General features: G+C 47.5%; 5 protein-coding genes across 5 annotated transcripts; 4 read left to right on the plus strand and 1 right to left on the minus strand. All coding sequences in view use genetic code 12, as the record gives it.

The window, feature by feature from the left end:
• Window positions 1-1,148: 1,148 nt before the first annotated feature.
• MEP2 (ammonium permease) lies at window positions 1,149-4,589 on the plus strand (the record flags this gene model as incomplete). The annotated part of the gene is made up of 3 exons (XM_025483463.1): window positions 1,149-1,381; window positions 1,426-2,655; window positions 3,167-4,589. The coding sequence occupies 3 exons, from the start codon at window positions 1,149-1,151 to the stop codon at window positions 4,587-4,589; spliced, it is 2,886 nt and encodes a 961-aa protein (XP_025335698.1).
• A 156-nt stretch (window positions 4,590-4,745) lies between these two features.
• Window positions 4,746-5,429, plus strand: LEA1 (U2 snRNP complex subunit; the record flags this gene model as incomplete). The annotated part of the gene is made up of 1 exon (XM_025483464.1): window positions 4,746-5,429. One exon carries the CDS (start codon window positions 4,746-4,748, stop codon window positions 5,427-5,429), a length of 684 nt encoding a protein of 227 aa, XP_025335699.1.
• A 1,275-nt stretch (window positions 5,430-6,704) lies between these two features.
• On the plus strand, window positions 6,705-11,197 carry CXQ87_005036 (DNA-binding E3 ubiquitin-protein ligase; the record flags this gene model as incomplete). The annotated part of the gene is made up of 2 exons (XM_025483465.1): window positions 6,705-7,260; window positions 7,305-11,197. The coding sequence occupies 2 exons, from the start codon at window positions 6,705-6,707 to the stop codon at window positions 11,195-11,197; spliced, it is 4,449 nt and encodes a 1,482-aa protein (XP_025335700.1).
• A 126-nt stretch (window positions 11,198-11,323) lies between these two features.
• Window positions 11,324-12,703, plus strand: CGT1 (mRNA guanylyltransferase; the record flags this gene model as incomplete). Its single annotated transcript, XM_025483466.1, has 1 exon — window positions 11,324-12,703. The coding sequence occupies one exon, from the start codon at window positions 11,324-11,326 to the stop codon at window positions 12,701-12,703; it is 1,380 nt and encodes a 459-aa protein (XP_025335701.1).
• Window positions 12,704-12,737: 34 nt separating this feature from the next.
• CXQ87_005038 (tubulin-binding prefolding complex subunit) lies at window positions 12,738-13,127 on the minus strand (the record flags this gene model as incomplete). Its single annotated transcript, XM_025483467.1, has 1 exon — window positions 12,738-13,127. One exon carries the CDS (start codon window positions 13,125-13,127, stop codon window positions 12,738-12,740), a length of 390 nt encoding a protein of 129 aa, XP_025335702.1.
• Between the last annotated feature and the right edge of the window lie 538 nt (window positions 13,128-13,665).

The raw sequence follows: 13,665 nt of genomic DNA on the forward strand, positions 1-13,665 counted from the left end.
CAATTCACCCAATTCCGTCGACTTCGCAGAGATATCGCCGACGGAATCAAAGCAAAAACAAAAACCTCCAATAAATCCAATCCAGCCAAACGTGTTTCAAGCCACGGCCCAGCAATTCACCCCACTGTGGCCAATGAAAACTCTGGGCTGTCAAAAGTCTCCACCAGATTGGCTCGGCGCAGCTTATCGGTCTCCCTGGCCGATCAGTGATAATTGACAATTCTTAGTCCGAAATTATTCTGCTCATGTGAAGCATTTTGGCGAAATACATAGACCTTCTCGCCGATCAATTTGCGCGAGCCCCCGTATTTCTTCATTCACGGTTATGAGTCCGGATACTGCTGGACCGGGTTCTGATAAGCCCAGTGAGGCCACTTCACTTTCGAATTTTCTTAAAACACAAAAAAGTCCATCCACCTATTTTTCGTAAATCGTAAAAAGAGTCCAAAAATGGCTTAGACTCCTAAAGCACCACTTGCAGAAAATAAACTTCACCATGACCGGCCGGTTCAGGACCGAATCTTCATATGAGGTTGCTTATCGCACTAGGCCCATCCGGTAACGGTCCAAAGCCCCGGGGCTTGAGTGACTAAAGCTCGGAAAGTGCATAGGGAACGAAAAATCATTTTTCAATTCTCCTTTGTGTTGCTTCCGCTTCAACTTGCACTTTGCGATTGGTCCACAAATTCATCAACTAAGTGAAAATTCCAAAACACCAATATCTCGTTATCGGCGCTTGGCTGGAAACTGAAGGCCGAGAAACCAAACCTTGTACTTCAAAGCGTGTGCGGCCACCGTTTTGAAAATCACCAGCCAATCATATCGCCTATCTGAGCCCGAAGCACCTCTCTTATCTTGCCGTGCACCGCTGCAGGAAGTTGGAACACACTGAACAGAGAGATTCCCGGGTTTCAAAAACAATTTCCAAGGCGAATGTGAATTTTTTACTGATCGGCGTCTCCCAATTAAATAAAAAAAAATCAATTCATGAAAACGTTTCCCCTCCGCTTATCAGTGGGGTGCGGCTGGTGTCGAGTCGCTTATCAGTAGATGCGCGGCTCCCGCTTTCATTGGCCCTTGCCTATCAGACCAACTATATAAACCCATGAATTTCCTAAAACCCCCGTCTATACTTTCAATCTTTCAGTATGTCTACTTCTGTTCCTGGCGCCACGCAGACCGGCACCGGCGGCGACTCCTTGACCGTGGATCTTAGCGCCCAGTTCAACGGTGCTGATATGGTGTGGGTGGCTATTTCCGGTGTTATCGTGTGGATCATGGTCCCCGGCGTCGGTTTGTTGTACCTGGGACTTTCGAGAAAAAAACACGCTCTTTCGCTCATGTGGGCGTCGCTCATGGCGCTTTCACTCACCACTTTCCAGTGGTTCTTCTGGGCTATTCTCTATGCTTCTCGCACCTGGACAGTTCGCTGTTTTTGGGCACTTTGGCCAATTTTTGCCTTATGGACGTGCTCGGCGCTCCTTCTGTCAACGACTCCTTGCCTGATATTTTATACTGCTTCTTCCAGGGCATGTTTGCCTGTGTCACTGCCATTTTGATGGTTGGTGCTGGCTGCGAAAGAGCCCGTTTGGCTCCCATGATGGTTTTCTTGTTTATCTGGTTGACTGTGGTGTACTGCCCAATTGCCTTCTGGACTTGGGGCGGAAACGGCTGGTTGGCCAACCTCGGGGCTTTGGATTTTGCTGGCGGTGGTCCAGTTCACGAAAACGCCGGTTTTGCCGCTTTGGCCTACTCCATGGTTTTGGGTAAGAGACACGATCCCTTGACCAACGGCAAGGTGCCGAAATACAAGCCCCACTCGGTCTCGTCCATTGTTTTGGGTACCGTTTTCTTGTGGTTCGGCTGGTTCGGCTTCAACGGTGGTTCGACCGGCAACGCTTCCATCAGATCCTGGTACGCCTGTGTCAACACCCAGATTGCTGCTGCTTCGGGTGCTTTGACCTGGATGTTTGTTGATTGGTTCCGTACTGGCGGTAAGTGGTCCACGGTGGGTCTCTGTATGGGTGCTATTGCTGGTCTTGTGGGGATCACTCCAGCTGCTGGTTTCGTGCCAGTGTACACCTCTCTCGTTTTTGGTGTTGTTCCTGCTATCGCCTGTAACTTTGCCGTTGACCTCAAGAACATCATCAGGATCGACGACGGTATGGACGTTTTCGCTCTTCACGGAATTGGTGGTTTCCTCGGTACTTTCATGACCGGTTTGTTTGCCGCCGACTACATTGCCAAGTTGGACGGCGCTACCGAAATTGACGGTGGCTGGATGAACCACAACTACATCCAGTTGGGTTACCAGCTTGCTGCTTCCACCTCCAACGGTGCATGGTCTTTCTTCGTCACTGCCATTATTTTGTTCATCATGGACAAAATCCCATTCCTCAGATTGCGTTTGCATGAGGACGAGGAGTTGATGGGCGTTGACTTGTCTCAGATTGGTGAATTTGCCTACTACGACAGCGACAATGAGTCCGCCTTGGGCACCAAAAACTCCGCTTACGTTGCCGAGCCAATCAGATCCAACGACCCCCGTGTGGCCCAATTGAAAACTGCCTCCAACAAGGAGGAGCTCGACGGTGTTAACAAAAATGGCGAGAAGTTCTCTCCCGAGGACTCAAGCGAAAATCACAGTAACAAGCAGTAGCTGCTCTACTTCTAATATGTCTGTTTAATAATATAATATGCTTACGATAGAGTCAAGGTTTTAATGGGAAGTAGATTGAGAGGTATCAATTCAATTGAACGAGGAGATTTCGAAGGGATGTAACATACAATTCGGTCTGTGGAATGTAATTGAGAGTAGTCTTTTGGGTGAAGGCTTTTTCATTTTGAAGGCCTGGCTACCCTCACCTGACACAATAAATCGGAAAACAATTCTAAGAACTAGGTGATTCTAAAAAGGAAATTTTTCTAAAAATGAACTTGTGTTGGCGGTATTCCATGCATCTTGCTACAGCTTGCTCCCACAATCAAACCTAAACCATAGTCACACAAAAACATCACCAACGGTTGCAACCACTTCCAAACTTATTCCAAGAAAAATTAAAGATTTCCAAATTCCCGGGATTCTCTTCTGTAGATACCGGGGACAGCCGTAGTCTGGACTGATAACCTGCACACGGCCACGGGGCCCTATTACGCAGTCTATCAGCCTGTCCACTATCAACAACACCTACGACAACATGACATCCAAAATTTCTCCCGGTGAGGGAATTCCCGGTTTTTTACATTTAGGAATTCTGCTTTATGATACCGTGGCTAAGCTCAGATCATCAGACTACAAAATGCAAATTGCTTACTCGTCTCAGAAGTACCTTGAGTCACCAATTCTAGTGACGCTTCCGTCATTGGGACTTAGACTCACATTCCTGAACCTGCTGAGCCAGGAGCTCCAGCTTATAGAGGTTTTGAATTTTGATATGCTCAAACTCTCGTACAACAGCCAGCCATTGAACGAGATCCAGTTCTTTGAGGCTCCGGAAGAGGAGGAAGCGCTAGAGAGGCCACCATTGCAGAAGCAAGTCACTCCACCGTGTTTGAAGGTCATTTACAATAAGATTTTTGGTCCCACATACCCCGGAAAGCTAGACTTGACAAAGCAGACCTATGTGTTGAACTACCCGGGTATCAGCTTTAAGTTTGAGATTCGGCTGAAGGAGCTACTCGCAAAACTAGCATCGATAACAGATGAGGATCAGGTGCTTTCGAAGCTTGTCAATTGGGACGTGGCGCCTGAGATTCCATGTGTCTCTTTGGCAATCTTCAGGGGTAAGGATATCACGAGTTTCTTAGCCAGCTTCCGAGAAACTGTAGCTCTTCGGAAGACCTCTGGACTCGCCAGTGCCCCCTGTGTGGAGAAAATCAAGGTCGAGCTCGAACTAGGCGACATACTGGTTTTCTACTCTCAAAACGAAGGTAAGAAGGATATGGAAAGCCTCAAGCTAGGAGTGAGCACGCAGCAAGACGTGGTGAGGGTTTTAGGCCCTCCAGATGCCTACTTCAACAAGTTTGACTCGCGTCTTTTGATTCACAAGCACCTCAAAACGGCCACGGCCCCAAGTGAACGAGCTGGCTCTGTTTACAAATTCCACAACTACTTCCGCTTGGGAGTGGACTTGCTCTACAACTTGAACCACAATGACAAGGTTGGTGGCGTACTTGAAAAGATTGTTCTTCACAATGGTGGCATAGCGGAGTCATTAGACTTCATGCAGTGGAACAGATGCAACTGGGAGATACGCTGGAACTCCAGCAGCAAGACCAAAGTTGACTCATCCATGTACTTCCACGAATTTGGTAGTGAATTCCTCAAGGAGATAAGCACTGTGAAGACTGACCCCGTCATGCTCAACCGGAATGAGTCAGAGATAACCCGTGACGAGGACTTGGAAATTTTACATGTCACCGAAAATGGCAAGCTGGACTCTAATCAGTCACTGTCAACGACTTCCATCAGCTCTAAACCTTCCAATGAGTTCAAGACTTGGGGGCAGTCCAAATTGTATGGTTATGACAGGTGCATCTGGGAAGTCATTGAGAGCAACAACTGCGTATCCAACGTCACCATCTATTAATTTCGCGGGTTTTTATTGATACAAATGTAATTTAGCCTCTACAATGGCTCTGAAGGGGTTGAACGTTGTCGTTGGTCTGGTGTTATACTGTGTGTACTGCATATCACGCTCCTCGATGATTATCACAAACGATAGAGATGGATTGAGAAGACGACTATGAAACTCACGCCGCAGGTCATATCGCAGGCGCCAGTTTACGTCAATCCCGAAAAACGGCTCACATTGAACCTCCGAGACGGACAAGCCCTTTTTATTGAGAATCTCGATGCCACCAACAACATACACAATGTCATCGACTTGACCAACAACGAACTTATAGAGCTCAGTGGAATCCCACCTTCGCTAGATACACTTGAAACGCTTCTTCTAGCCAACAATAACATCTCGCGGATCAAGGAAGAGTCCAATGAGAGTGTCAAGTCGCTTTCGCTTGTCAACAACAACATCACCAACTTGGGCCAGCTAAAGCCGCTCCGACTTTGGAAGCTAGAGAACCTCCTTTTGATCGGCAACCGCGTTGTGAGAGAGCACAACTACCGTCTTTTTGTGGTGTGGCTTATACCCACCTTAAAGGTGCTAGACGGTGAGAAAGTGACTGCTACTGAACGTGCAGAAGCCAAGGAGCTATTTGGTGAGAGTTACGAGAAGGCAACGCCGGCTTTTGATGCCACTGTAAACGGCGGGCCCCAACCAGAAACGAAGAGCAAGCAGGAGCGGATGGTGGAGAGCACGGTCAAGAAGTTCAGTGAGGAGGAGAAGGCGGATCTTCTCCGGCAGCTCGAGGAGGCCGAAGATATGGAGGAAGTGGAGAGGATTTCTGCTATTCTCAAGGGAGCATAGACCATTTTACGAATGTAATGACGATAGAAATGTTGTAGGTGAAGAATGCAAGGTGCCCTAGAGCTCTGGAGCTGGGATTGACTATTCGCTTTTCGATCCATCTAATTGAGTGTTTTGGATTTCACAGATTACCGCATGTATCCAAGTACTTAGCGTATCGGCGTATTCGTCAGAGGCTGAAAAAGTTGAAAAAGACGTAGATGCACATACCAGGCAGCAAAGTTAAGCCCCTGGATTTGCGCCATTGAAGAAGCTCAACGAACATGGTGAGTGAAAAACAAGAGTTGGAGGACTTGGATGAATGCTTTTTGAAGTTGGACAACGTAGGCATGAGCAATTGGCTGAAATTCAGAAAGAGCAAATGAGGAGTCAGGGTACGCAGTACGGAGAAGGGAGGGGTTGGTGGATGCAAAAGAAGTAGAAGTCATAGGATTCGGAAAGTGTTCTGGGATCCTTTTGTAGAGGACATTTTGGAACAGGGTAGCTTTGGATGATGGTTTGTGGTTGTTGGGGACTTTTCAGGGTAGTCATGTAGATGGTCAAAGAGAACCAAAGTAGTGAACTGAGGTTTTCTAGAAACCAGCTTGGTCAACGAAAGACCATCCTGACTTTTTGGGAATCACCGTCTCCATGCCCGGATTGGACGAATCAGGTGTCGGTACTGGGTGGTGTGAGCTGAGCGGCCCATGTGCCATAATGAAAAACCGCCACAACCATTGAATTGAAAAAAAAAAGAAGATGAAAGTCGAAACGCTTCGTTTCCAGAAATTTAATATCGAAACTCTATTCCTCAACCCCTGAGCATTGTTGGATTGCAGTGCACATCCATCCTCACCAGTTGAACAATCGTAGCTGAAACCGTGAAACGGCACCACCACGCCTTTTGGGCAATTCGTCTTCATTTTGTGAATTTGCTTTTGGAGAAGAATGGATATATCCGTCTTTGGTCAAAAATGACAATCCTCCTTGCAGTCCTCCCATTGGACCTTGCAGTACGGTAGCAGACGGCCATATGGCCCACTTCAAAGCAAACAACGAAAATTTCCCCAAAACATCCACATATTCGGAATCGCCATTCTTTGTAGCACCCACTAGTACCCTTTTTTCACACTCCCACCCCTTGGGCGTACATCATCACTGCCTTCTCTGAAAGATATGCTTGGACATGGACGCACCCAAATTTCTCACTTTCCCTCCACCACCTTTTCTGTCTTTTTCAAACCCGACCAGCGGCCGCTGACCTTTCTTCATTTCCTTCATTCCACAACTTTCGTCATGACCACACGACCCAGGCGGAAAGGCGCCGGGAACAAGAACTACCTGGATGCCCTTCCAGAGCCTCTTTTGGAGGACCAGGATGTTCAGGCTGTGGCTCCGAAACTGGCTGCTTCCGGTCGGAAACCAAAGAAATCAACGCCGCTTCCGGCTTCGACGGGTAAACTACCGTACAACTGGCAGCCGCCTGTCGGTCCTGGGGACTACTTTTCCAATAAGCTCAATTTGGAGGGTGCCTATGTGGATACGGTTCAACAGAGCCTATACTGTCCAGAGCACCCCAGCTTTCATCTCAGGGAGCCTGAAGATCCGCTGGCCCGTCCTACTTCAAGACGCCGTAAGGAGCCTTACTTTTGTCTACGCAAAGGTGACTACATCTACATGGTGAGTGAGCCTCCAGGAGAACCATACTACATTGGACGAGTCATGGGCTTTGCTCGGAAACGGAAAACCACGGAGGAGACTGAAAACCCGTTGGTGGACGCTTCTCTCTTTGTTTTCCAGATCCAGTGGTTCTACAGGCCAAGGGACATCTCCAAGCATACGCTGGACTCTCGTCTTTTATACGCCTCCATGCACAGCGATACGTGTCCGTTGCAGAGCTTCAGGGCGTCGTGACGGTGAAACACAAGCTGGAGATTGATACCACTCCGAAACTCGCCAGAGAAGGTACACCCATGCTGCCGCTTGAGGCCTACTGCCTGATTCCAAACTGCTTCTACTTTGACAAGTTGTTTGACCGCTACATGATCAAATTTTACGATATCATCAAAACGTCGCTGCTTCTCCAGTACGTCAGCAACACCGCCAACAACAGTCAGAACTACATCCTTGCACTCAACAAGCGCTTTGAGTTCATCTTCATGGAGCCTTCGCGGAGCAAGCAGTTCATCGCTAACTTTGAGTCCAACCTGAGCTCGCATTGTGACGTTTGTTCTGAATGGTGTGCTCCCAACGAGCTGGTCACCTGTGCTGGTTGCGAGAAGCACTTCCACATGCTCTGTCTTGATCCTCCGCTTCTAAAGAAACCCAGCCGAGGCTTCAGTTGGTCTTGTGCGCTTTGTACGAAGAAACACGAGCTCGAGTACCAGAGCAAAAAGATGGTGATGCTTTCTCACGACAACAGGTCGTCGAACGAGAAGGAAATCTCCGAAATGAGCGACCACATCCCTTCATCTCCCGAGGAGCCAGTGGAAACGCCGAGAAAGTCGCCTGAGGTATCCCTACCTAAATACGAGGTGATGGCCAAGGACTTCTTGGACAACGACGCCGATTTGTCTGTAGAAGACAGAAGGCTCAAGGAGGAATGGAGCATGCGCTACTTGGGTATTCACACACGTCTTGAGGACGCTGTCGATCTCGATGACCGTTCTCCGTACCCCAGAGCATCCACAAGTTTGGGACCAAAATATCAAGCCTCAAACGTTCCAGAGTACATCGACCACCCCATAGTGTACTATGATAACCCGAAAGCCGCTGAAAATGGCAAAAAGAAGGCTCCAGGGAAAAGAGGGGCCAAGAAGAAAACAGTGGAGGAGGAAACCAAGAGTCTACCGCTTCCGAAAGAGTTTGAGGACGTGCCTCCCAAAGAGTACCCTCAGTGGCTTCAACCTCGGCCTAAGGGCTATGTCGAACGTGGTGTCGATGATGGTGATGGAGAAACTTGCACACTTCTATGGAAAAATAGAGAAGAAGATGTTGCAGATAACTTTGCCACTTTTGACGACTACGTGAGGGCCTGCAACCCCATTGCCCAGCGACTCAACATGTACCCAACCTCTCCAAACTTCGTGGACGCAATCTTAAAAATTTGGTTGGAGTGCATGGGTGATGCTGTGGTTGCAGTGGAGAGAGTCTCTCAACTTACTAGAGCCACTCTCAAGGAACCCACTTTCTCAGCTGAAGAAGTCAAGCGTTTTGAAAACGGTGTCAAAAAGAATGGTAGTGAGCTCTACCCCACATACAAGCTCGTGAAGTCCCAACCCTGCTCAATGGTCGTGAGATTCTACTACTTGTGGAAGAAGAGTCCGAGAGGTCGTCAGATTTGGGGCAATTTCCCTGGTAGAAAGAAGAAGCTGAGCTCTACAAAGGAGGAGAAACCAGCGAAGGAGATGGACCACATGATCGACAGCGATGACGATTCTTCGTACGAAAACGAGAAGATCGTGGTCAAAAGGCGTAAGTTCCGCTGCAAGCATTGTAAGACTTACAGATCCACACAATGGTTCCGCATCACTGGTTTTGATGAGAACACCAAGTACGACGAAAGCATAGAGGCGGACGACATTGATCCTGAAGCCGTTCACGGTTTATGTTTCCGTTGCGCTAAACTTTGGAGACGTTACGCTGTTTACTGGGAAGACCCTCATGAGGTTGAACGGAGGAACACCAGAGGCATAGGAGGATACAAAAAGAAAGTGGAGGCTGAGTTGGTTGCTGATGCTGAAAGAATATTGACGAAAGCTCAAATGGAAGGCGGAGGTCTTTCATATGATCCTGAAAACCTTAGACCAGGCGAGAGTTCAGTCTTGCTTCTCAATACTCCAATGGTGAAAACTGAGCCAGAACAGAATGGCTACTCGAAACGAGTGGCTGCAATTGCTAATGTCACTGTTCCTTCTCCAACGACACTACCTGATATAGTGTTGCCTAGAGCAGCTGCAAAACCTAGGGCTCCAAAGTCAACAGCAGTGTCTACAAAGGTTTCCAATAATGGCACGAAGGCTGCTCCTGCCACAACAAAGCGTGCTAATGGCAGAGCAGACACTAAGTTGAAGCAAGAGGAGCCTCCTGAGAAAAAGCGCAAGCCTCTCACATCTACCAATGGTGTTGCAAAGACTGAAACCAAACCAAAGCCAAGAAAGAAGTCCCCTGTTAAAGAAGATAGCAAGGAGGACTCAGTGGCGCCACAAAAAGAGAAGCTTGATGGTAAAAAGACGATCACAACAGCGGCAAACAAAAAGAGGACTCAACAAGAAACCAAGGAGAAGGATGCATCCGTTCAGCCACCAAAACAGAAGAGACAAAAACGTGCATCTTCATCCGAATCTGTGGTGGCCAGTCCAATTCTCAATTCGGACTACAGAGTCTCGGCCTCCGCGGGCCCTCTTGTCAAAGTTGATAAAAAACTGTACTCCAAGCTTGATGAAAAGATGCTCCACGAGCTCATCACGACATTCAAAAGCCGTCAATTGGTTGACCTCAAGCTGCTCATGCAAGCATTCCAGGCCCCATCTCAGGCCAACATTGAGCTTCCATTCTCTGTGAATGACAGAAACTGCTGTGTTTGCATGGAGTATGACGACAAGGATGACTCTTTGCTCGAGATGTTGATTTGTTCCAATTGTGGTGTCAATGTTCATGCATCTTGTGCTGGAATCGGCATTTCAGGCAAGCAAAAACCTGTGAAGCAATGGCTTTGTGATGCTTGCGTGAATGATCTTAGTCCTCATTATACCACGACTTACTCTTGCTGTCTTTGTCTTGCAAATGAGCTGAATCACGAGATGTCGATCTTGGGTTCGCCATTGGTGAAGCCTGACTATCTCATGCCGGTACTTGACTCAGGAAAGTGGGTGCACCTACTCTGTGCGTTGTTCTCGCACAATCACATCTCGTTCCGAAATGTTTCAACTCCTTCATTCGTGTCTAAGGAAATCTTAAATTCCACGAGCACGAAGCAATTGGGTTGTGCTGTCGAAAGTGTATCCAATGTGTTTTTGGAGAACTACACCAGCCGATGCAGCATCTGTAAGTCGCTTAGTGGAGCTATGATACTGTGTGATGGCTGCAAAGACCTGGACGAGAAATTCCACATAACCTGTGCCCAGGACACCAACAACTTCAAGCTTGGCTTCAAGCTTGTGCCTCAGAAGATCTCCAAATCCAACACCAACACATACATTGGAGACGAGGTAGGCAAGTTGGAACCTGTTCTTCTTTGCCCTAGACACGATCAAAGAGGTGCAATCCATAACATGAGAACATTGGGTAAAAGGACGCTCAATGGTGAACTCAAACCTTTGATGCTGTTGTTCATCGAGGACATTGCCAGACTTACAAATTCCAGGTGTACGGGACCTCAACTCAAGGCACAAAACTACATGAAGATGGTTGAAAAATTCAGCGAGACAGAGGAGGAAATGGCTGCAAAATTCAGAGCACCTACAGAGTACAGAAAAGAAAAGGAGAAGGAGAAGGAGAGAAAGGAACTTTCGTGCGATAGTTGCAAAATTGGCGCTTCGCCGAAATGGTGGCCTTCTTCAAAGAATCCCGGTGCTGTAATTTGCCGCAACTGCCACCTTCACGACGACCCTGACAGGGACCAATCTGAGCTTGAAGGGGACCAACTCGCTAAAGAGCTCAACGAGCCAATCAGAGCTGAGCATTTTGGACTTCAAGACCCCCTGGACCACATTCTGCAGGTGTACAAGCAACCTGAGGCTCCAAACGTGGAAAGGTCCATGATCACTTTGAGCGAAATTTTGTGGTGAGGGTGTAGCTGGTTTTTGGTCACGTGCATTCACCGTTCTTTCAGCAGGCTCGTTTCTTCATCAACAACATCATCTTATTGCCATTAGCTGGCTGCATTTAATCCAAGCCTTTCGTTCAAATCCATCATGCTTCAGCTTGGTGACCGGGACATGCCGGTGATTCCTGGCACGAAGTTGGTCGGCGAGGAACTTCATGAGTTGAGGCTCATGCTCGCAGACCTTCTCAAACGAAGAAATACACAGTTCCCGGGTTCCCAGCCCGTGTCGTTTGAAAGACATCACCTCGAGGTATTGAAGAATAGAGATTACTTTGTCTGTGAAAAATCTGACGGATTGCGTTGTTTACTCTTCCTAGTGCATGACAATGCCAGAGGCGAAGGAGTGTTTCTAGTGACACGAGAAAATGAGTTTTACCACATTCCGGGGATTCATTTTCCCTCTGAAGTGAAGGAAGAGAACGGAGAGACTTTCCACCATGGCACTCTTCTAGACGGCGAGCTTGTATTGGAAACAAAAAATGTCCTGGAGCCATTTCTTCGATACTGCATTTTTGATGCTCTAGTTGTCAACGAAAAAGACGTCACCAACAGACCTCTACCTAAGCGTTTGGGCTATATCACAGAACATGTTATGAAGCCTTTTGATAGCTTCAAGGCTCGTCATCCGGAGATTGTAAACGCTGCGGATTTCCCATTCAAGGTCAGCTTCAAGATGATGCAGCTGTCGTACAGAGCAAACCGGGTGTTGTCGATGCAAGACCAGCTATTTCACGAGTCGGATGGCCTTATCTTTACCTGTGCCGAGACCCCATACATCTTCGGCACCGACGCTACGCTATTAAAGTGGAAGCCTGCTCATGAAAACTCGATAGACTTCAAGATGAACATGGTTTTCAAACAGTACCAAGACCCGGATATGGACCCGCGTGATCCGGACTCCACATACACGGACTATGACAGCAAACCCGAGGAGCTCAAATTGAGTGTGTGGAAAGGCGCCAAAGAGTACGAAGAGTTTGCTCAGCTTGACCTACTTGATGAGGACTGGGAACAGCTAAAAGAGCTCAACGAGCCCTTGCAAGGACGGATTGTGGAGTGCCGAAAGAAGATCCTGAAACCGCCATTTTGGGAGATGCTTCGGTTCCGTAACGACAAGTCCAACGGAAACCATTTCTCCGTTGTCGAAAAAATCCTCCATAGTATAGCTGACGGTGTTTCCGAGCAGGAACTCAAAGACGCTTGCCCGGGAATTGAGAAGTCCTGGAAGAGGCGAGAATACGAGCGGGCTCAAAAGGCCAAGCAGGCTCACCATCATGCACCACCTCCATCACAACATCACCAGCACCCACCACACAGGGCATCGCCAGGGTCGCTGCCCAAGCAGGAAAAGAGACGACCTTCGGAAGCCGAGGAGCTGGTGGCGAAAAAAGCAAAACCCAGTGATCAAGAAGCCAGGATGCTTCAGGACATGATGCCTGACTACGAGGAGGAGAGTGATCTGGAGTAATTATATTTTGGGAAGGAAATGTACATACGTAATATCAGCGCTCGAGCTGGATGTTGTTGCCGAATTTGGCATAGAGGTCTTTTTTGTACTGCGCTAGCTGCTCTTCGATTTCGTCGATCTCGTCCGACAATTTCTCTATCAGGCCGTCCAACGACTCGTTTTGCTTATTGATGGCTTCAACGGCAGCATCAACTTTCAAGAAAACAAATGCATCGCCAATCTTGTACTGGATTTTCTCATCCTCGTCTAAAAGCTCAATTTCCAACGCCAAATCGTCGATGTACTCCTTCTCTGTCTTGAACTTTTCAAGGCGTTCATTCAATGCGTCTTTTTTGTATATGAGCGACGAAAACTTGTTGATTTTCTGCTGGTCCTCCCACAACACCTCCACGGCGTTCTGTTGGCCCTCGGGAAGAAGCTCCATGTTGTAGTTGTAGCTTCCTGAAGATTCCCTCTTGTATGTTGGTCACGTGTGCATCATGAAAAAGTCAAGACATAAGGTGTTTACCATGTAAATTGCAGCCAAAGAATTACGATTCTTTTATTCTTTGAAAAGTCCATATGGTTTGAACTTGGTGTTTTCATAATTGTCATAGCTTGAGTGTGGCCCGGTAGAGTTAGAAGAAATGCCGCCTATCAATGGCAGCATCAAGATAAAAAATCAGTCCAACTTCTAACAGAATTCGTTTTAGCGAGTCTTCAGTCAAAGGAAAAGCAAGTCAATTTTTTTTGAATTGGGACTTTTTTTAATATTTTTGTGAAGTCCTTCTAATGGCATTACCTAGAACTAGGGATGAATCTGTAATTTCGCACCCAAAAAGCTAATGTTGTTCAGAATATAAAAACAGACCTAGAAAGAAAATAGCTATTCTGCCATTTTTGGGATAGGAAATCAATTTTTCGATATAATCGTAATGAATATTTCACCATGCTAATTCTAGACCCGCCAATAGAACCCCCGG

Source organism: Candidozyma duobushaemuli, assembly GCF_002926085.2.
Source record: "Candidozyma duobushaemuli strain B09383 chromosome Unknown G_B09383, whole genome shotgun sequence".
Lineage (NCBI taxonomy): Eukaryota > Fungi > Ascomycota > Pichiomycetes > Serinales > Metschnikowiaceae > Candidozyma > Candidozyma duobushaemuli.